General features: G+C 42.6%; 1 protein-coding gene across 3 annotated transcripts in view; it reads left to right on the forward strand.

The window, feature by feature from the left end:
* The window catches only part of slc25a21 (solute carrier family 25 member 21), a 63,058-nt gene that overhangs the window by 29,633 nt on the left and 9,922 nt on the right, over positions 1-23,503 (forward strand). For 2 of the 3 annotated variants that reach the window (XM_029138742.3, XM_029138743.3), the window contains 2 exons: positions 11,559-11,607; positions 20,732-20,815. In XM_029138742.3, the coding sequence (XP_028994575.1) occupies positions 11,559-11,607; positions 20,732-20,815 (133 nt within the window). Of the gene's footprint in view, positions 1-7,544; positions 7,636-11,558; positions 11,608-20,731; positions 20,816-23,503 lie in introns of those variants that run through there. The other variant, XM_055505507.1, reaches the window with a different exon arrangement.

Here is a 23,503-nt window from a genome sequence, read left to right on the forward strand (position 1 = left end):
GGACCCGCTCCTCTATAGAGTCCGCTCCGCTGGCCTGGTTGGTCTCTGCTGGCGTGCTGTGGTCTGGCTGGCTCAAGAGCACTGGAGAATTGCACACGGAGATGATCCAGGCCAGAGCTACTTAAAATGTTGATACGTGAACACAGAACACAAAGCAAAACACTAACAAGTATGATCTCCCTCCCTGTATAAGCTATCAGGAATGTGGTTTTCATCGGGAGCGCCTGGTGCCAGATAGATTAATTCAAGTCCAGGCAGAGGCCAGGCTGTTTGTCATGGCGGTGGAGGGAGGGTCTGCTGTGAAGTGTCGACGGGCTCTGCAGCTTGGAGCCTTTTGAGTCTGATGGCAGGCGACTCCTTTAACTGGGCCCGGGGAGCAGTCTGCACAGCTCAATTTTGCCCACATTAATCAAACTCACATTTCCTCACATCAGCCCTCGTGCCTATCAGCGGGGCGGCCTTGTTAGCATAATGAATTCATGTGATTTTACACAGAGGGCCACAGTCTTCTCAAAGTGAATTCAATATGTTTGAAGATGAATAAAAAAGCGTGAGTATCTTCCCATTAAACTCGCTTTTTCAAGCTTTTGTGTTTTACCCTTAAATTATCCTTTACGCTGTCACCAGGTGTCATGTGTGTTCTTGATAAAAAAAAAAAATCATGTAAAAACATTTTAGCCTCGAATATTTTCTTTGTGCGTCCGTTTCCTTGCAGTTCCTGTCGTTTTGCTCCACCTGCAACATCAGAAACTGTAATTTCATGGAAAACTAAATTCCAAATGACCTTTTGTGTCCAAGGTGAATTATTTTTCAGGAAGACTTTCTCTGGGTTCAAGTAAATGTGGGGGTGGGGGAGGCCGGGGGTTGTGGAGGTGGAGGGACGGCTGCCTGAGAGTGAAAGCACGCAGTCAGACAGTGAGAGAGGGCTTCGCTTTGCTCATACAGGTGCTTATAATTTGCACTGTGTGATTAATCATTGTTGTGTTTGGGGGTGACATCTTGTTTAATGGACCTGTCCATCTCCCTCCTGTCACTGTTGTGTGGAAGCCGGCATTAAGTAGCGTGCGTCGCTAATACGTGGGCGCGCGCGCGCGTGGAATTTGACGTGGAATTTGACAAAGCTGCGATTTCTAACTGGGCCTTTTTGCTCCGCCATGATGTAAAAGTCAAAGGCTGACCGGTGGGCGACGTAGCCAAATGCAACATGTGTGCAAGCCCGCCAGCTGCCACCACACAGAGGCGGCGGTGTTTTCCGTGTGTGTTTGCTTTGGGTGGAGGGCAGCCTGGCTGGTCAGCGCGGCTGTAAATCAGAGTCTTCCTGATGGAACCCTGATGGACAGGAACCTAATCTGTCCCCAGTGTGTCATTACGCTCAACCTCCCAGATAGCTCCAGATCCTGCTGCTCCTCTCATCTCTTCCACACACACACACACACACACACACACACACACACACAGACACACACATACCTGCGTCCACAGTAAACCAGCCACGGCGGCCTCCTGGAAACCAGAGACACTAACGGAGACACACATGTTGAACATAAACCCGTTGAGCCGGTGTCAAGAGTTCATCGTCGGCATCTGTCATAGCATAGCCGGTGCCCAAAAAGAATTTGCTGCGCTCGCACCGCGACGCCTCACTTTTGCTTCAGATGTACACAGGCCGCGCAACTACCGTCGCCAGACTGACCTCGGTGATAGTTTAATGTAAGCAAACGGACGTGAAGGCTCTGTACCAGGAGAGCGAACACAACTGGCCTCTGCACAGAGGCCCCCACACATTCAAGGGAGTTTAGCCAAGGCGTCCTAAGATTTTATGAACCTTCACATATCCAAATCCTAAAGAAAAGACCTTTCCTTTATTTTTGTTCTGAAAGAAAAATGATCTCTAAGATCTATGTAAATCTAGATTTAAGCAACATTTTGTTTCATTCTTTCACTATTTTGTGATCATATGAAACTCTCCTAAATCGATGTAGGTTAATAGCCAATACATTTTAGGACACCACCTTGTAGTGGTGTTAGTGCGCTTACTGTGTGACCCCTTTGAAGCAGTTCTCTTTCATAACTCTCTGCTGACAGTTTGGAGTTATTTCAGCAATTTTGGGATAAAAACGACCACTGCACTCATTCATGGTGCACTTGGAGTTGGTCCAATGGGGAGATCTTGACCCTCAATTACAGAATGATGATGGAGCTATTTCTTTTGCGTGTTGCTGAATTTCATTAACATTTTCTCATCCGCACATGTTAAAGAAAGGGAACGTTTGGAGTGTGTTCAGTGTGTATGTACATTTTCTCTAGTTTGTTGCCGTGTGTTGTTTCTGACAGGTCTTGTTTCTTTTTATTGAACAACATGTGACATGTGCAAATCTTGACCCAACAGACTAAGATTGCAGGAACAACACATGCTCTGGTTTGCGTTGGACGTCTTTTAGTTCTACCTCCTCTCTTTCAGCGCATGGAAACCAGCTCCTGCACCTTTGTCCATCTGCTCGCTTGTTGGTGCTGTCGATGTATAGGCTGTTTGTGTCTGCCTTGGGAGCGAACTGATAGGCTCGGAGTAATGCATGTGTTGTGAATAAGCCCGAGCGTGGTTTTCCTTTGTGCTGCTTGAGCGACATGGCACGGGGCCACCTGCCAAAACAAAAGCTGTCAGGGATGCCCTGTCACACAGTGAGCCATTAAGCCTGCCTGTCTGCAATAATTAATTACCCCAGTTCAAATAATGTTGAGGAATCATAGACATAACACTCAGTTGTGCTGCTGATTGCATAATTATTGCATCAAACCGCCGCTGTATGTAACATAATCAAGGTCTCTCATCAGACCCAAACCACCAGCCTGCATCTGTGTTATGCAATGTTTGGAAAGGGCCACAGCGAGCGTGCTAACAGAATGTGTGAAGCTGCTAGGCTCATATAGGGCCTTCATTTGCCCTAGGGACGGGGACAAAAGAGCCCTGCTGTGTTGCAACAGAACCGACGCCCTCCCTCCCTTTTTTTTTCAAGCGCTGGAACATATTTTGACTGTGTTTAAGCAGTGATGGCTGAGTGCATTTACACTTCAGTAATGGCTTCCTTCCTTTAAGTCTCTGGGCTTAAGACTCGAGTGAAGCATGCGGGTTCTTAACTGTAGCAACAGCTTCGAGTCTTAGCACCGCTGCTGTAGCCGTGAGCGCTTCTCCTCTCCCCACCACGCCTGTCAGCCCAGCCGGCACGGAGGAGACGGACCACCCTGTCAGCTTATTCACTCTCCTCTACTGTATCACCTCCACCATGGCCGGTCCGCGGACTGGAAGGTTGTATCACTGTTCAGGAATGTCCGCTGGTTTTCCAGTCCCTGCATCATTTGCATTTATCTACCTTGCAGTCCTTTTCTTTAGCCACAAAGACTGTGTGTGTGTTTGGAGAACGTCCCTACCGTGATATATCCCAAGATGTGCGCCAAGAAGGGCTTTGTTCCATGTGGCCCACAGAACATCTCATCTTGCGTTTGCAGCCTCAGACTGGATCTTAAGTGAACTTGAACACGATTTTGAAGCTTTAAACATCTCCCATACGTTTGTTATGACAAGCAGGTGCTCACATGTCTGTTAACAGTGAAGGTGCTGGTCTTTTTTTTTTTTTAAAGATGTGTTACTGCCTCAGAACGCCTATTTAACCTGCTCTAGACAGCGGGCAAGCAATGGCCAGCTTCAGCCTATCCATAAGACAGAGGGTGTTAACAACTAATTAAAGAATTTACTGCCTCACTAAAACACCATTATTGCTGTTGCCTCCCAATTATTAGCTCTATTATCAGCTTTTATGGACCCAGGTGAGCTTCTGGCTTGTTTTGGCCAAGTGGTCAGCTCTGTCCCTGTGTAAAATAAAAAGATTGCATATTACAGAAATGGAGGATCTTTAGTGTTTGGAGTGTTTTTTAAGTAGGAGCATCCTATTTCAAAAGTGATGAGTGATTGATATTTGTATTTTTCTTATTACATGAAGCAGAGTTGCTTTTGCAGCTGCTTTCCGTCTCTCTCAGGAAGAGAGTCAACCTTTGTGTGGTTTTCACATGTGCTTTCCATCTCTCTCCCTCCCTCTCTCTTTCCGAGTCTCACCTCTGCATGTATTTATCAATCTGTCTCCCCTCCGTCCACTAGGTGACAGTAACGACACAGCTCTCCCCTCTGGGGGTTGGGGATGAGATCTTTGTTTACACAAGGTGGATTTGCTGAAGTCTAGAGGTTACCGGCTGTGTGGGCGTGTCACCAGTTGTGGTGATGTTATGGTGATGTGGTGAAGATAATGATGGTGGTGTCTACAGTGGGAAGTCCACTTACACTTACTATTCTGCTTCACATCACTCAGCAGCATCATATAATGGCTTACCATGATGGCCCAGTCCCCATGCTCTGCATAAGCTCAAAAATATTACAGAACCTAAAAAGACATTAGACAGTTTTTATCTGGTGTAACCTTACAGTCCTGATAGAAGAGCCTCCAATACTGTATTCCTTATTTAAATTATATTAGTTTAAAGCTAAACAAGCTGCACAAAAGGTTCATTCTTTAGTTGCAGTGTTTGTTTTCAATCCAGATTCATGAGTTGCTGATGGCTTTTCAGTTTCCGTCAGTCATCACTGTGTTACAGTTACTATACTGCGCAGACGAAACTTGTTTCCCTCCCTCCTGAACACAAGTGCCTGGCTCCAAACATCTTGCTCAATAATTCTCAGCAGCACACATTTTCCTGTCCAGTGTCATTATTTGATTTGACTCTCCTGATATCTGAATAATTCAGCGTGTTGGGACTAGACCAGTGAGGGCTTGATCGGTAATGTGCTTTAGGGACGGGTCTTAAAACAGTTGGCTCACACACATAAATAGTGACTTGTTGTTGTACTAACAAATTGATGACATTTCCCAACTGTAGTCAAATATAGTGACACAGACGGTCATTTAAGTGGCATCTGTTCCGTCGGTTGAAATTCGGTGTAACATCAACTGTGATGCTGAAAACAAACATTATTTTTCCATTGCTGTCGGGCTGTTAGATATCTCTGTTTGCAAAATATATGATAGGGAGATGGCTGTTTTTCCTCTCTTTTTTTTGTTTTTTAAATTACTGTTTTGCTCGTCTACGGCAAAAGGCTAGTGTAGTTTCTTTCTTGGAATCAAAGCAGCGGTGCCAACAAGTACGTGCTTTGCGGTTTTAGGCTGAATTTAATGGTGAGTTTTTGAGGATGTGCCAAGCAAATAAAATAATTTAGCACAAAGTTCTCTGGAGTCCTTGCCCGTTTTTTATTTAAATGAATTACTCAGGTTTCACCTGCTGATGCACAAAATGTCATGATGGGCCTGCAGAGGCAATTAGATAATGGCTAAAGTATGTGGCTGCAAAGCATCATGAAGAGAACGCGCCAAACCCTTTCTGGTATTTAAACAAGGACTTGCGTTTTATAGACTTTGTCGGTGAAATGTCTTAAAAGTTAAGTCACCGGACTTCTTTCATGTTGGACTGAAGCATTTCATAAGTCATCCAAGCTGCATTTTCAGACTCCATATTTCAAGTGCACAATACAAACCGGCTTGCTGTTTATCAGTGGGTATTTTCTGATGATACTCAGGCTAAACATGATTTCATTTTTATTGTTTCCACACTGCGCAATAATTCCCCAGGGGTGACTTGTTGGATGAACGTATCACTCCGTTTTACATAAAACAAATGAGAGCAGGAAACCGTTGAAGAGAAAATAATAAAGTGGAAATAAGAATAAGAAAAATTTAAAGTAAATTTGCAGAATTTTGTGACCGTCAGCCTCCAGTACTACAGTGTACAGTATTTTATTCTATGACCTTTATTTAGATGGTGACAGGTGTCCTGCAGGGGTTAGAGGCAATTTGTTTAAAAGCTATCCTTATGAAAGGAATCAGGCCAAGATGACACCGAGCACTTCCTCTCAAGCATCAGTTGCACCAGGTTTTGCATCCATTCGGTCTCCTTTTCTTCTTCTCCTGGCACGAGCTTCCGTTGTGCTGGTGCCACTATTTGCATCAGATCGCTGTGAAAAGGAAAAAAAAAAAAACGTGACCACAGGGGGTCAAGAAAACGGCAACAGTAATAGAGACGGCCCTGATACAGCCATGCACTGTCTGCACCTTCCAGGTCTAATGCAGTTAGTAGCACTCACTCCTTCATCTTCCTCCCAATACACAATGCAAACCCCAGCTGTGTATTTAACATTAATAAATACATGTACATAGACTATATGGATTGTGTACTGTAAGTAGTCATGTATTTCTTCTTCCAGACTTTAAGGATGCAAATGTTTGCAGTCTACCGGGTTGATTGTGTTTGCAGCACATTGGGCAGTTTAACGTGGGATAATAAAATTGTGCTTTGATGTTGTGGCAAATTTGCACGTCATTCACATGGGTTATATTTTTTTCAACATGTAACCACTGGAGATGGCTCGGCTCATTATCGAAGCATCTTTTTTAGTTTTTTTTTTTTTGAAGTACAAGTACAATAGAGTCTAGCAGGGGATTTTACAGGGGTGTTTGTTTTCTGCTTTACACAGGAAGCCTCATTGAGGATGTCTGCGATTAATTACTTACTTTCTTGTCTTTTAAATACTGCACTTCCTCAACACTATTCGACTTGAGCAGATGATCATACGTTCTCTTTTCCCTTTCATGGGCTGTTTTTAGTTTATTTTACCCCCACTAATTTGCCATGGCTCGATTCATCCAGCATTGACCACAGAGCTAGATGAGCAGCAGAAGTCCGATTTAGTAATGGTTGCCTCCTTCCACATTAATTACGTTACTTTGGTTTAACTGCCTTTGGTACGAATGGCTACCATTACTTTTGCCACAGCTTCCCTCTCTGTGCATGGAGGGATTATTTGTTCTCATGACGGATTCCATGTGTCCTTTTATTGTATAAAACTGAAATGAAGTATAAACCATTTTTAATGTGATCATTTTGGAATCGCTGCACTGGTGGCTGCCTTTAAAAACAGCTCTGACTCCTCTGTAGTATTTCAGTACTTTAGTGCATAGAGTCTCGCAGGGCAGTAACTAAAGTTTATTACCCTGACCAAAGCTGGCAGCCCTGGTGTTATTTGTGTATATTTGTTTCTCACAAATACTATGTGAATATATGATCCCCTGTCATTATAAAAATATAAATCTATAAATGTTTCCATTGTCCATCCATCCATTCATTTTGTACTGCTTTGTACTGCACCACCGTGCTGCCCTGGTTCCATAGCCACAAATATTTAATTAATTATTTAATTAATTGTGACTTGTGACTCATACTGCTGGAAAAAGGAGTTATCACGTGATTGATCGCCACAGCATTCTTCATTCTTTCACCTTTTTACTTCTGTACCAGCAGTAAAAGACCCTGAAATTAATCAGCTTCTCAATCGGAGTGCCCGTCACCGTCGCTGATGGATATCGCGTTGGCTTTTGTTACTGCACATGACAAATTGCGAGGCAGCCGAAGCTCACGGGGCTTGTTTAGCATTCCAGAGCCGATGTGTTTTGAAGCGTTTTAATGGAGGACACGGAGGGATGAGATATCACCTGCAGGTTCAGTCAGGAGCACTTGTCAAAACCGGAGCGGGCCTGTGAGGTAAAGCTCTGTTATTATGACATTCATCTCACACCTCGAAACCGCAGGATGGGCCATGATTTTCTGCTATGGCTCTCAATGAACCAAAACACAAATGGTGTAGTAGCATTTTTATAAAACGATTACCAATATGCAGTCTTAATTTTGAAACAAAGTGCTTAAAAAAACAACTTCTTTGTGTACTTATTGCCTTTTTGATGTAGTAAATCTGATCTGGAATCACATTTGTCACTTATTTTAAATAATGGATATTGGCTTTTATAAATGAACATTTCAATATTTAATGAGAGTAATTAAGGAGCTATTATTAAGATGTTTAAGAAATTGGGTGGTAGACATTTATCAGGTCAAGGAAGCATGTGAAAGAAGCAGTCGCCATGTCTCTTGTGTTTTAGTCAATTTAACTGCTTCCTGCCACAGTGACCTTCTCCCTGCGCTTGCTGGGAATTACAGTCATTCAGTGTGTGTCTTGGCGTGATGGATGACACCTGCACCCGTTGAGCAATCGCTCCCCAACGCACCATTGTTTTCTTTTTTACTTTTGCGTGGGAGCAAACTGCGTACATTCCTGAGCCAAAACCAACTCAGATAATTATCTCACCTACATGATGTATGAACTTGGAAGATAAGTAATCAGATGAGCTGGCATGTCTTACCAGTACGGCGGTGGCTGTACCAGTGCTACTTGTTAGGACAAAGACAACAACTCGCCCACGCTAAATACGCTGTAAATGATGGATCCATTTTTAAAACAGGCTCTCATTCTGTAATGAGTATGTAAACACTGTTTTAAGATTAAAACCCCAAACAAAAGCATATATGCAAGTCATACCTTACCACGTTGTTGCAGTTTCCACATTGTAGTTGGTCTTACGTACTGTCTTGAAATGCAAAGAATGCGTTTAGGGCAAATAGCGAACTCGCAATGTACTGTAGAAGCAAGACTGAGTGTTAATGGTTGTCTTCCAGGGACTCATTTGCCATTAGCACTTGTCTGTGTGTCTGTGTGCAGGCGTGCGTGCAAGGCATTAGATGACAAGCCCTGTCAGTACCATTGTGCTCCAGAAACAAAAGGAGCTTCAAATAATGGAATCTCCCAATATGTCACTGGCTGACGTGCCGCTAAGCCCCAAACGTCAGCCAGGTGGCATGTCACTATTAACCCGTCCTCCTCACAGCTGGAGGAGCAGTGTGAGGCTGATCCGGGTAGCATCTTTCCCTCCCGTTACCCTCGCTGCTCATCAGGGGCTATCTGGGGCTGTGAAGTGCTCCCACGAGTTTGTTGGCTTCATTGCTGCTGTGCTCTATTATTATACAGTAGTATGTGCTGACAGCTAGAGTAGGAGAGCACGATGCACTGGGGCTCGGGAGTGAGTAGTCGCTTCTCAGTTATGTATCTGTAAGAGTTTATTTAGTCCAAATTAGATGATTTAAATCAAATGGCTGCTACAGTAAGTAGTAAGTAGTAAATTATCACAACACTGAAGCAAAACACAACCAACTTCCTAAAATATCAAGGGTTTCAGTGAAAGCTTAATTAAGATTAATAATTTTGGCTGTAGTGCAGTGACAGTTTGTCTTTTGTGAAGCTGTCATCTGTAGAAATACTTACATCTGCAGTGTTTTGCTTTTGTAATTTCAATGACAAGGCACAGACAAGCATTGTTCTCTTGTGACTCATTTTCTTGATTGAGAAAACTTGAACTGTTGTTCACCTTTGATTTAGACCTTGTCCTTTAGTACATGAAGTAACTGACTAAATAACCTCATAGTAACTGTCAGTCCTTGTTCTTAAACTACTCTGGAAAGGGCCGTCCTGTGTAGTAAACCCCCCACTTACAGTAGCAACAAAATGCAGTGTATAGAAGTAGATTTCCAGCACAGCGTGTCATAAGCTGGGAAGTTACAGCTGGTCCTATTACATTTTGTTCCTTTTTAACATTTTTTAGATTCCCTACAGCCTCGTTTTCCATCAGCTGTTTTTAAGGTGTTGCATTTGAACGGCTGTTACACAATCGCAAAAATAAACACGGCCTGGTTTTGCATTCATGCCTTGTCATCACGTCATCCATCAGCAACTGCCGTCTTGCAGGTACAAAGCAACATTGCATTGCTAAACCACACAATTACCCTAAATTTAAAGGCCAAGAGCTGAGTACAAACGCCTGATCACATGACACCAGACTGAAAACACCTGATTATGAAACGGATTATGAAAGGTTTTGATCCTGCATCCTTTTATTTTATCTTCCACAACTGTGCTGTGTAGAATTTCTTTCTAGGTCTTCCAGGTTGTGTTCTCCCGCCACTAGGTCACCTGTTGGAGCATGTTCGGTCACTTCTCAGCATCTTTGTGTTTGCACAGGCTGATGGGACCGACAGGCAGGTTTTGTTTCCTCACCTAATCCGATTAGCTGCTGAAAGATTTGATGCCACTCTTATTGACTTGGCCTACTAATAGCAAGGCTTGACTGCTGGCCAAATTAGCTGCGCAATAAAGCCTAGTATTTATCCTCCCAGTGCAGTATCGTCAATAATCAGTCAGGTTAGCTGAGCTGTGACGGATGCAATTAGGTTTGACTCCTGCCCACCGGTAGCTTGGTTCAGCAGGTCTTCGTTCTCTCAGTCTTACATTAAGATGCAACTGTAGACAAAGTAATTTTTTCTGTGGTATTTCTCTTGATAATTACTTCCCTGGAAAAAACCCAGAAGACACATACTTTTAAGACGACTTAGATAGAGACCATATTGCACAGCAGCTGTGTACACATGGAGTGGAATCTACAAGGGAAACCTTGAAAGCACCGGTAAAGGATGCAGTGAGAATCATGAGTGAGAAAGAGAGGGAGAAAAATGAAAAACCTGTCTGAGTCTGTAGGCCTCCGTGCCAAACCAGTGGCTTTTCAACACAGATGCTCATAGTTAGCATGCATGTGAAACCTCAGTCTCATACTGATCACATGGTTGCATAGATTCTCCAGCTGCCGGCGCGTTGCTTATATACTGAGCTTGTATGTCACCCTTTTTAATGTTTTCCATTAAGAGAAACATCCCAAATTCCTTATGAGTCGGGCATTTACATATGTTTAATTTGTTATTTTGCAGAATAACTGAATGCATATTTGTCAGACTTAAAACCATTCACATACAGCAAAAACAAACTCACTAACTAATACAAATCGTTTCATTAGGTCACTCATCCAGACAAAAACAGCAACAGTAATTACAGAGTTATTTGGCAGTGTGATGAGAGCTTCTGGAGAAACTCCTACATTTTGTAGAAACAACAAGTGTATTGTGACAAGCGAATACTATTGAAAGTACATGATGTCTAGGGAAAACATTGCACCCTTGTTGCAGTTAGGCAACATTTGTCACTGAGTCATGTGATCACTCCTATGAAGACAATGTTACACTTGAAAGACTGACAGCATCACATGCCAAAGTAAGCAAAGCACGATACTGAAAACAAAAGTGAACATCATGAACCTACCCCCCCCCAACCTACAAAGTCCAGATGAAATGTGATGTAAAACCAGACAACAATTCACTGTTGTCCCTAATTTAATGAGTCTTAAAGTAAACGTATTTTACAATACTCACAATTCGATTTAAATGTATCCAGGAAGTTAATATTTTCTGTCCCGTTAATAATAGACTGTTGCAATGGCAAATTTTTTGCTTGATGCGAATAATCTGTAAGAAAACCTACAGTAGTGTTCAGGACAGAAAGTGGGATCCTATTGAAAATTACTATCATGTCGAGTCTCATTATTGCAGGGTTGAGGTGGAAATCTTGCACTTACAGCTGTATTTTATTGTAGGGGGGAAGTACAGATGCTTTTAGAATTGTGTTGGGAATATATTTGTTGCGGCCTCCTAAATGTCTCTGTTACATTAACGTTTTGCTTTTTACCTTCCAGGTCTGGTCGAGATCTGTCTGATGCACCCCCTTGATGTAGTAAAGACAAGGTAAGCTGTTTTACATTAATCTCTACACAAATTACCTGTAATGACAGGACCTTGAGATGTTGTGTGTTATATTTTTTATGATGAATCTATATTGATTCTTGATGTTTTTTTGTTTTTTTTTTAATCTGAAAATTTTCCTGATTAATGATTCTGCTATGACCTGCAGTGTCTGTGATAACTTGTATTATACTGTATTGTATATCAGGCTCCATCACCATGTTTGTGTGTTGGGCAAGAGCAGCAGCCGTCTTGAGCTGTAGAATGATCAGGAGCCTCACACCAGTGTCCCAGCCAGTCATAAACAGGTCGTGGGCTACTACTAAAGCTTTATAGTCCTTCACAGGCCCAGCCAGGACCTCTGGCTTTGTTCTGAGCCCCCCTGCCCCATTCACTACTTGTCAGTAAATTGTACTGCTTTTTCTGTCATTTATGGCAGCAGTTTCTTGGTAAATAAATTGCCCGAAGTGCCTGGAGGAAAAAAAAAGTGAGATGGTTGCACTTTGAAGGCAGTGCCACCACAAGAACACAGAGAAGGAAGCACAACGATAAAAGCCAAGGGTGTGCAGTGTTGTATTAGTCGATATTTGATACTTTGAAGGCACGAGGTGTGATTTATGGTCACGTGTTGAAGCTATGGGGTTTATTACAGGTAAGATTTGAGCGCTGCCGTGTCCGTCCTCACAAGGGGTCGGGGTTAAAAGTGCACTCACTGTTTTCTTTGAAATCTTTTCCTTAAAAAGCAATAAAACCTGCTCTTAAAGCAGACAGGTTTATCTGTTTGTTTTCTGTTTGCTTGGCCATGTGTTTATGCTGATAGGTGTTGTGTGGCTGAGAATGGTTCTGTGTAAATGTCTTCCTGTTTCCTTGGATTTTAACATACTTGCATAGCAACAAAGACAAGAAAGAGTATTGTTTAATTGGGCTTCACGTTGTGTTAAGAGTATAAATGAGAGGAACAAAATGTTCTTCTAAATGACACACACCTACAGTATGCTGCATGTACACTGGAGGTGAATGTTCACACACCTAACATCCGCACATGATTTCATAAACTGTGCATACTTACCAGCTAATTGGGACATTGAGGGAGCTGAAATCTATTAGCAGGAACCTTGGAGCCAACAGTCAGACACAGACACACCTCTGCTAGGTCTCTCTCTCATGCATGGCTCTTATTAGGTACCGACTCCTGCTTTAATGTCCACCAGGCCAAATTGAATGGCAACTGGAGTAAATTTACTTTTTTCCACCAACTTGGAATCAAAGGCTTTTTTTTCTTTCTCCCTTTTTTTCTTCCTTCTTCTTCCTAAACTCCACAATATGTAGCAGCTCGTGTTTACTGGTTTTCCAAATAACGGTTTATTGGCCCTCTCTTTCTCCAAGGAGGATAAGGATGGGACGATGAGTCCCCAATTTAGGCTTTGTTACAGTCAACACTCCAATAGTCAAATAGTGATGTTATTTAAAAAAAAGACCATATGGCAGCTTTTTGAATAAAACAGATTGGTTTATTTGTCCAGATAACTGCTTTGACAAATTAATCAATAGGTGTTTTCCAACTTTTAACTTTCATCAGGGTGGTAAACACAAAATCTGGACAATATTTTGTAAAGTAAGTGGACTAAATTTACACATTTAAACATCTGTAATTTATTTAAAGTGACTGAATGGAATACTGCTGCAGTTATGCTGCCCCCCCCCACTGAACAGTTGAGTCATGACCCCTGTTGCCCACCTTTGCTAACAAGTACATTTGTCTTGGGGACATGTGAGGGACACCTGCAGAGCCCACGTTGTGAATGGCTAAATGCGAATAGAGTTGTATTGAGCATTTTGAGAGGTTATTGTGCCTTAACCCTGCAGCACTTACTCTGCTAATATCTGCTGCTGCACTTACAAAATATTAATTAATTGATTAATTTTTCCTAAATGCCACAAACACAAATTCTAACTTTTCACAGGTAGAAATAAATTGTGGTTGTGCCTACTGAATTTTATCGTATTGGGAAATGTCTCCATAGAAATGACACATTGCAGGCCAACCTCACTCTGATTAAAATGACTTGAAATCAATGTTTTATTTAAAGCAATACTACAGATGCTAATTTCATTTGTTACTTTAGTATAGACATCGTTTACATGTACAATTTAAATTGACTTTCTTGGACGCAGAGCAAGCAATTGAGGGTCAGGTTTGGGGCGCAAAAGATGGACACAGCAAACGTATTAAACATCCATCATCACATCTGATGCTTTGACAGTTCTGTTCCCTACTCAAACTTTTACCATACACAATTTAATTGTTAATAATAAAGCAAAACCACGAATGTAAACATTTTCCTTCTTGTGACGAACTCAGGATAATGATCAGCCCAAATGTAAATGTACCATGCTTCACACAAAGTAAACAGTTAATTGCCCCTGACCCAGACACCCCCCCCCAACACACACACACACACTGGGAAGGTGCAGGAATGTGGGGTTGAATATGGAAGTATATGGAGGGAGGGCAGTCGTCAGTTTAGCAGTGTGAGACAGTGGGACCGGAGTTACAGCTTTTCATTAACCTGGAAACCACCTAGTTACATGGTTCATGGGCTGGTCTCAGCTCACTTGGAGGTAACAAAGGGTGTCGGGCGGCTCTTTCTGCAGGGGGCTCGGCGCTTGCGGCACCCATCTGACTCTGATCACGTTCTCGCTCTCATTAGAGACTTACACTGAGCCCGCATTTCCCTTCATGTTAAGATCTTGTTACATGGAGCTCCACCCTTGTCCGCATGCATGTGCAAACAAACTCATCTGAAGGAAAACTTCCCGTCATTCCATTTGCTTCCGCGCATACAGTAGATTGAATCCCCGCCTTCCTCATATCTGCGTCTGCCCCAACGTCTGCCGCTAATGCGAACTTCCTGCAGTTACAGTAACGCCGCCTGCGCGTGCTAACGTCTTCGCCGCGCTAAGCCTTAAATGATGCATTTTGTGCAGCCACTCCTCCTTTGTCCCACTGCACCCACACTGTCTCTCAAACGCTCCCATTGTCATCATCTTGTCATGTTTTCACGCTCACGTAATCACTGTTCATGTAGCAGTTTAACTCCTCCCTCTACATGAACTGTTTCTTCTGTTTTTACATCCTACCCCCAGTGCTTATTGCTTTTTAGCAACCTTCTTAATTAGCCTGTAGTGGAATCGGCCACTATTTTGTTTAATTTAAACCTAATTCTATCTCCACATGCGGAACACATTTTTTAACTCCCATCATTACTCGTGAATTTGCAGTATGTTGAGCCATTATGTAATGTTTTGCTTTGACTCCCTGTTGTGCATGTTTTCATAGATGTGTATTGAATTATGCGATTGCGCATTATGTTGTATGACATGCTTGTAGGAGTAATTGCAGAGCACTAAGGCTGCCAGTAGCCGCTTTCAAGCCTGATTACAAAAACCTGCTTTCTGGCCCGTGCTCGCGGCAGCATTCGTGGCAACACCACTTCCATTTGGTCACAGCACGCAAGAAAGTGTGCCTCACTTGGGGGCTTGAAAGTGATCTTTGATGAGGCCTTTGACAGATTGCGTCCAGTGTTTTTGGGGGCAGCGTGTGACGCTGCTGAGCATTGCTCAAAGGCTTCAGTCCTGCGCTCTCCCCCGCCGCCACCTCTCCTTGCCCCCGACTGCTTGGTGAACCCCAGCGTGCCTTTAGAGGAATAGTTGACACAGCCCTGAAACAGCAGGGCACAAAGCAGCAGCACCCTGATAGCTGATCTTTCCTTGTAAAGGCGCAGGCAGGTCAGCGGTTGTGAAGCTGCTTCCTAATCCCGCCAGCTCTCGGAGCCAGGGAACAGCTCGCAGTACAAACTCACTGAGTACATGCTGCTCCGAGCATTGGGTTCAGTGCATGAGCATGACCGAATTGTGAGTCCAGTTCAAAAGGTAGCGAGCAAGTCTTTTCATGAGCGGCGCTGAGTAGCATATTTGGCAGGATTAAATATGTTGCCTTAGCATTCCAGTCATGCTCCCATGGGTGATGTCTCACGCTTTTTTGTGGACATAATAATTATTTACCTAGTCACATTTGAAAATTTTACATCAAAATAGACCGCTCTCCTGATCAGACTTACTGTGAAGCATCTAAGCTACATGGAATGATTCTCCATTTGGTGATATCGCATACCTGTGACAGCACTGTGTGGTATTTATGGAAAGACGGACTGTAAGGGTGTGGCGGTTTGACAAGGAGGATAGTCCTGTCCATCCAGTGTTCATGCTGGTAAAAGTTCACAAGTCATCTTAGACCATCTGGTACCGTCTGTGTTTTTGTTACTGTAGCTGAACCATGACCCACGCTTAATGTTAAGCGTTGCCCAACCCATAATTTGCCGTAACATTTTAAAAGAAAACCATTATCAGTATAGCACGTGCCTCTGTTAAAAAACCTAAGAGAATGTTTTTTTTTTTTTTTTTGGGGGAGTTAAAACGCCAGTGTAGTAGGAGAAAGGAGAGGGATTCCCTACTTTACCTACTTACTGTACAGTCAACTCATATCTTTTCATGTATTAAAAAATTAGTGGATGATTCAGGTTTCTCTCTGTTGCATCTGTCCAACACACAAGATAGCGGATTGGGTATTTTGGCATGTGAGAGCACCTGTAATCATTATCAGTGAAGGGGTTCACATTCCATTAGACTAATTACAGGGCGGAGGCTTTGTGCCTTGATTACACTTGAGCCTGGCTGCGCTGTGAACACTGGGTAGCATTTTCTTCTTAAACAGTAGCACAGTTCGTGCCAATTTCGAATGGTACAGTCTTTGCAAGTTGCAAAACTCAGCACAAGAGCCTTGGGGCAAACCCCAAGCATCCATTGCTTGCTCAGATCCCTTAGGTCAGGTGCTTGAACACTTGTGTTACTGACAGGATGCATAATACTGCATGTTGCTCATAAGAATAACTGGATCTGAAGGACGGAGTCAGTTTGGCGCCCAGTAAAAGTAGCTAAACTGGCCCTAAATTTTGATCTTTGTCCTTAACTGGTATTAGTGACTAAGAACATAGGGAGTGAGGCTTGAGAGAGATGTACGTGTGAGATAAATGATGAAAGGAAAGCTAAACGGACAAAGGCAGCAGCAGTAGCAGCAGCTTTCGCTCAAATCCCTCTTGATCCAGACATGCTCCTGCTGTGGTTCTTCTGCATTCTACTGATAGGTTTTCTTGTCTTGTAATTTAGCACAAATGGTTCTCTTCAGTTTAAAGCAACTGTAAAGGCCTCTGTAAAATCAGTTTCCTTTCTTCTTTGAGAGAGTGGCAGAGCTGTGTATGGTTTCTCTCTGGAAGGAAGCCGGGTCTTTGGCTTCTGTCTGGATGGTGCTGTGTAATGGCCAGTGGTTGTTCCCTCAAACATCAAAGTGCTTGTTGCTGTCAGTGACCTAGGCCTAGAGAAGTTATCCTGCACCTAGCTTGTCTGTCCTCCAGGACTGTGATTCATACAACCACAGATTTTGTGTTGCTCTTTGTATTGTGAAAAAATATAGTTTAGATTTTGATTACTTTTTGTGAAAATGTGAGAGAGGTGAACAGAATAACTGCAAAAGGTTGTTTTATGGTTTTATCGCACTGTAATTAAAATTATTGCTCTAACATTAGCGCCATAATTTCACTTAACAGCATTTGGCAGACATTAAGAGACCTCAGTTTAAACACCCAAGGAATTCTTTCTGTTATGCAACCATTTGTAAGAATTCTCTTTTTTTCCATCCTAGCTGCTACACTTTAGTTCTGTGGCTTTTTAAATTTGCCAAGTCCACTCAGACATATAGACTGATCTGTCAGTCAGTGAGAGGTTAGTAATGCTCACAACATCTGCGTCTCTGACAGTACTGGCCCCGGCCTAGGCCGTCTTCGTGCTGTTTTACGCAGCTCTTTTCCTGCCTGATCTTGGGGCACAGAGGTCACGGTATATGGGCTGACATCTGGATCAGCAAACGGGACTCAGCATCACCATAGGGAATCGGAGGACTTCGTTTTATCTGTGCAAGAGAGAATTCAACTTGACAGGGGGATGTACTGGCCCTTTTAACATCCAGAGTAGCCTTTTTTCCCTCTTATCTCTATCAAAGCTGCATTATCAACCTGGATCCTTCCATGTTTGTGGTGTTTTGAAACCCCATCTAGCCTTGTTCTAACCAAGCTCTAGAGTTTTTATCACTTTCCCTCTGCAACCTCTTGATTCCCTCGACTAGACTCCTCCTCCTGTAACTTTCAAGCAGATTTCTCTGGATCATTTAGTCATAAATGCAGTTTATTAATATTTGTTTTTCTTTCTTTCACTTGATTTTTATCATGAAAGGGAAATCGTTTTGGCAGATGCTTTTGTACCAACAGTTTTTTTTTTCCATGTTTCATCTGGTCAGAGTCACAGTTGTCACAGTTAGTGCCAGTTATCAACAACAGTAAGTTGTGAAAACAAGGAGGCTTGCATCCATAGGGGATCCCCTTTATTTTTGTTTACACTGTTTTACAGCGATGCATGATTTGAATGGATGCAGTCGCGATTGGCCACATTTGCCATAATGGACCACTGAGTTCAGAAAAGGACACTTAACCTCATGTACCAATGCAATGGACTTTTACTGTCTTTATGATCCTACTCATTAACATTAACTGTCTGGCTGTAAAAAATAGATTCGCTTTTTATGCTGCCTTCTGGATTGTCTTACTGTATACAGTTTGAATCTAACACGGGAAATTCCTCAGCCCTTCCGTGATTCATTACATTCTTCAATCATATACAGTATTGAGGTTTTTTTTTTTTTTGTGAAAACACTTGGCTTTCCAAAAGGAAATTCACAGGTAGACCAAGGCTATCGCTGTAGCAACCAATCTCAATATGCATCAACACATATTAGTCATAATGTTCAACAGCCAATAATTACTACTACTGTGGACTAGGTCATTACTTCTGTATATTAGGTGTTAATTTATATGTCTGTTTGTCTCAATAGCTATTAATATGATTTCATATCAGCCCTGTTGGTCTTTAAATTTTGAAGTGAGTAAAAGTACCACTAAGGGAATATAGGGAAAATATGCCCTTTATTAGGGCATATTTTTAAGAGGTCCCCTAAAAAGTTTGGCCTGCTCCCTTAAAAGTAAGCCCATCAAGTCTCCTCCTTTTGATCACCGCAAAATGCCCCCATACCCCTTCCCATGAGCATTGTTAAACACCATCATTAATGAGCCTTGCGTCAAGATCTTTAATTCTCTGAAGTGACAGCCCATCTTCGAGACCATTACCGTGGGGTCTGGAAGCGGACACGGCCTTGTAAGGCCCTCCAACGCCACGCTCTTGTCCATAAAAATACAAAGGAGGGGACTTGAGCTGGCTCCTCTGCATTCATTTACGTTTTTGACTTTTTTTGTGGCTGCCTTGATTTTGTACTTTTATAGGCACCGGAGGTCAGGTGGATGAGGTCTTACCCCAGAGTGCTTGTCTTGCCTGCCCCCTTGCCTTTATGTTCACCTGTGCAGCTCCAGGCTTGTAAAGCATGAACCAGGGGGGAGTGTGACGTGGGCATAGAGCCAAAAAGCAGATGGAGCTTTGATGAACTTCAGATCTCGTCACCTCTGAATATTGAAAGGAATATTCTAAGCAGTGTGTTTATAAAAAATAAAAATAAAAAAGCCCTGTGTTTCTCCCCCAGGTCTTCTATCCGCTGTGTTTATGATAGACATGGCTGACTCCAAGGTCAAGTGCCAGCTATGGACTCTTGAATATTTGTGTTTTAATGCTTGCTTTTGCTTGTTGGCTGCTATGAAAAGTGGCATCAGTTGCTTACTAGCCAACGGCCTGACAGTTCCCCTGCTGCCAGTTCTTCTGGTCTTCCCTATTATCTCCCGCTCCCTGGGCTTTGCTGTTTGGTCCTTGGCGTTTATAGTGGGGTAGGAGAGGGCCATAAGGAAATGAGGTGACCTCAAGGTCATGAATGGAGTCAGGGAGCTAGAGCTGGACCACTGTTAGAGCAACCCCACACTTTGAGAGTTGTTTCGGGTCGGCACAGGCAGAGTAAAGAAGGTAGGTTGAGAGTGGGGACAAGGTCCCTGCCATGCGTGACCCCAGCGTCATGTGCCTTTAATTAAGCCAGATTTGAATTTGTTTACAAGCCCCAGGAGTCTTAAATCTTCCAGGCCTTTGCTTCCCCTCTGCACCTTGTATCTCACCTCCCCGTCATACCTCAAGTGCTTCTTTTCTTCATCTCTTTAATATGGTGTCAGACATCTATTTATTATGCTGTTTTAACTGGTTTTTAGGTACGGGTTACAAGCTATTTGGGAATCGACCAACTAGGATTTGAGGGACACCCCTCTAGGATGTTAATCTGTTAGCGATATGAAAGGCCTCTCACCCCACTAAATCCCCCCTCCACTGAAACCTAGAATCTCTTTATGGCCCCATCAGGCACCCATGAGGACGACTTACTGCTGACCTTATGACCTGGCAGTTGAAGCAGAAGTGAAGGGCAAAGGAACTAAAGGGACAAGAGAAAGATTCTCTTCTCATATTGCTTTTATTTATTTTTTTGACCAAATTCCTGATCCTTTCCGTTTCTAGATTTTTGTGTTGTCTAATTTGTGCTTAATTTATTTCATAGATTGTTGAAATGTACTTTGTTTCATGTGTACATTATTGTATTTAATATTCTCTCTGTTAAGGAATCCTGAACTATACTGTGTCTTTACCAAACACTATTCCTGTCCTTCTTTCCACCCCCAACTGGTTTATTATGTAAAAGATTTACCACCACAAAGCTTTATTAGGGAGGCACCAACTAGACAAAAAAAATTCTTTGAACGGCTCCGTCATATTAAAGATTTACATGTAACTCAAAAGCTGTTACTGTTTTCTTATTAGCATGTTAGCGGTTGAAAAACGTGCTGGTCCTGAGGAGTTGGGAGACTAATTGGTAAGGTTAAATAAATGTTGACTTCTCCTCTGCACTGGGGGGGCCTGGTTCTTGGAGCCTCTCATCTTAGCAGAGCAGGGGCCAGAAAAGAGAGACAAAATTAACCCTGTACAAAAGTGGTAGTTTCAACAGATGTGTCTAATTTTTATGTCTATGTTGCCTTTGCAGGTTCCAGATCCAGAGAGGAACCAGTGACCCCACCAGCTACAAAAGCCTGAGCGACTGCTTCCGGACCATCTTCCGTAATGAGGGGTAGGTTCAAACTGGATCACAACATCAAATATAATATTATATATACAGTATATATTTGGTCCTTAATGAACTGCTCGTGCTTTTGTGAAGAAATACTTCCTAAAATGAACATTTCAGAATGTACTATTAATGCACTACAGTGTAAATGCATGTGCTCCTGTCATAGATCAAGAAATGATGAACTTTACTCCTTTATATAATTAAAATATACACACATTTACAGTGACGTTATCTGAAGTAATATCCACCTTACATTGAATAAAGGCGTCACTGTTATTGCCTCAGAAGCTGCATACATGTAAATGGGCTGTCCCTCCGCCGTGCTCCCTCCTCCTCCTCCCTGTGACAGGTCTGTGAGACAGTGCAGGCGTAAGAGAAAGTGGTTGCCACTCGCTCTGTTTACGGCGAGTCGACAGCTTTACAGCGGATATAAAGTTGATCTGCAGCGAGGTGTAAGCACGCGCACCGTGAGCGGCCGGCTACAGTGACAGTTGGAAGTCTTCGGGCCGCGGCGCAGCAGACTCTGCTGTCCTGCAACAGTAGCTGGGCCCTCTTCCCCCCTCACAAAGCCAGACAAACACGTACGGTATGAAATTTACCACCCCTGTTGCTGCGTGCTCTCCGGGTGTGACTTTTAAGAGTAGGTCCCGAGAATTTAGAGAGAACTCTTCAGCACAATAAAACGGTTGCCAAATTAAACCTCTACACAGTCAACTGACAGCTGCTTGACTGTAAGCTAATGCAACAAAGGTGTGGTACAGTATATGTTGTGGAAGAGAAGGCACAAGATCCAGTCATGTTTTTTTAGGCTGTAATCATTCCCCAGTAGCACAGTGACTATCACAACCAGCCAAAACTACGTATTAATTATTATTACATGTTTATTTGTAATAATAATTACAAATCTCCCATTAGTTTGCGGCAGTACTAGGCGAACGTCAGGTTTTACTCGCAACCCGATCTCCCTGTTCCAACTTGGTGATTAAACTGAAGAAAGACAGAAAATGTGCCTTTGTGACTGCATCTTTAAGGACACAATCATCCCAACAAGGAACTTTACTTCATCTGTAGCAGCAGGATCCATTTTGTAGCTACAGTAAGAAATGACATTAGGATTATATTAAATTTAGGAAATCTTGCATGAAATCTTGTAGCGGTGCTCTTAAGTGTGTGACAGCATTAACTGTGTTCGCCAACATTTGGATGTGTATTGCTCTTTTCTCCGTTGCATGTGGGCTCAGCAGCGTGAGCATGTGTTAAGTGTTTCCTTCTGGAGCCAAACAAAAAGACTCTATTCTTGCGCATTCTTTACCAGTGTGGTATCCAGAGACCGGGTCGGCACCCGAAGCTTGGCCGCAGAATTATTAGGAGGGTCCCCAGATTAGAGTGCTGTGGCCTGTGCATAGTGCTGGACTGACCCCAGCTGGGACCACCCATGGAAACAGAAATAAATACATAAATAAGAAAGTGTGAAGACGTGTCAATTATAACTAATAGATTGACATTTTAGGAAATAGGTAATGGTTATTCAATAATTTCTAAGGTATGAACATGTTTTACTTTAGCACACATTCATTTTACATTTAGCAAAAATAGTTGTATACTACTGATAAATATAATATTATGTATTATATAAGGCGAACATACACATACTGCCAACTGTGTAGTGTTAAAACACAACTCAATCCTTTATTATCATGGCAATAAATTACTGCCCTCACTTTAGTAAATTGGTGAATGAATAATATTTTTCCCCAAAATAGTGACACATCAAGGTGCGTTTAAACATTTTCTGTGATGCATAAAGTATAGAAACATATATGTATGTTTTTTTTAACTGAATCTTGGCCACTAGCAATTCTGCTTTCTTGTTACTGTTGGTGACAGAGGCAAGGTTACAGTAGACACAAGTGAAAATATTTGCAGTTGAAGCATGCCTGTTGTTTACATATTAAAAAGTTCCCTGGGGCGGCTCATTTCTCAAGGATCTCCTCATTGCAGTGTTGTGAAAATTTGCACAAAGTCTGCCGCCGACGTTAACTTTGTACTGAGCAACCTGTTGTTTTATGCATCTGTACGCGTCTGCTGGTAGGAAGCCAGAACGCGCCTCTCCTCGCCACACGGATGGAAGCTGTTAAAAAAAGAGAGGTTTATGAAAATGAAAGACAAATCATACACTCAAGCTCATACAAACACACACCTACACACACACATCCAGCCCTTCGTGTCCTTCGCTGCATCAGGAGCCATTTGTTTAGGAAAGCCAAAAAGGGACTTAGTGTGTACTTTACATTGGAAATCAAATTAGGATTCAAATGAATGCCACTCACTAGAGGCCATATTTGTTCTGTAACAAATTTCACTCCACCTTCATCACCTGGTGGCTCCCCATCCTGACCACACCCGGGAAATCTGTGGCCACCATTTGCATGGACAAAGAGAGCAGAGGGCAGGGCCTTCCGTCTGACTGAATTAAACTTGTTTACACAAACGATACGAGGAATTCATTTTTGGTTTCTAGGAGTTTCTGGGGGTTTTCCTCGTCCATAATCCCTTATTCTACCTTTATTATGATTACTCGATTACCCAGAGTCGGTACCAGTTGTGTAACTTGAGGTGCTGTTGAAATGGGTTGGCACTGTCACCTGATGACAAGTGTTATGATGATTAGTTTTGGTTCAGTAGCTT

The sequence above is a fragment of the Betta splendens genome, chromosome 22, assembly GCF_900634795.4.
Source record: "Betta splendens chromosome 22, fBetSpl5.4, whole genome shotgun sequence".
Taxonomy (NCBI): domain Eukaryota; kingdom Metazoa; phylum Chordata; class Actinopteri; order Anabantiformes; family Osphronemidae; genus Betta; species Betta splendens.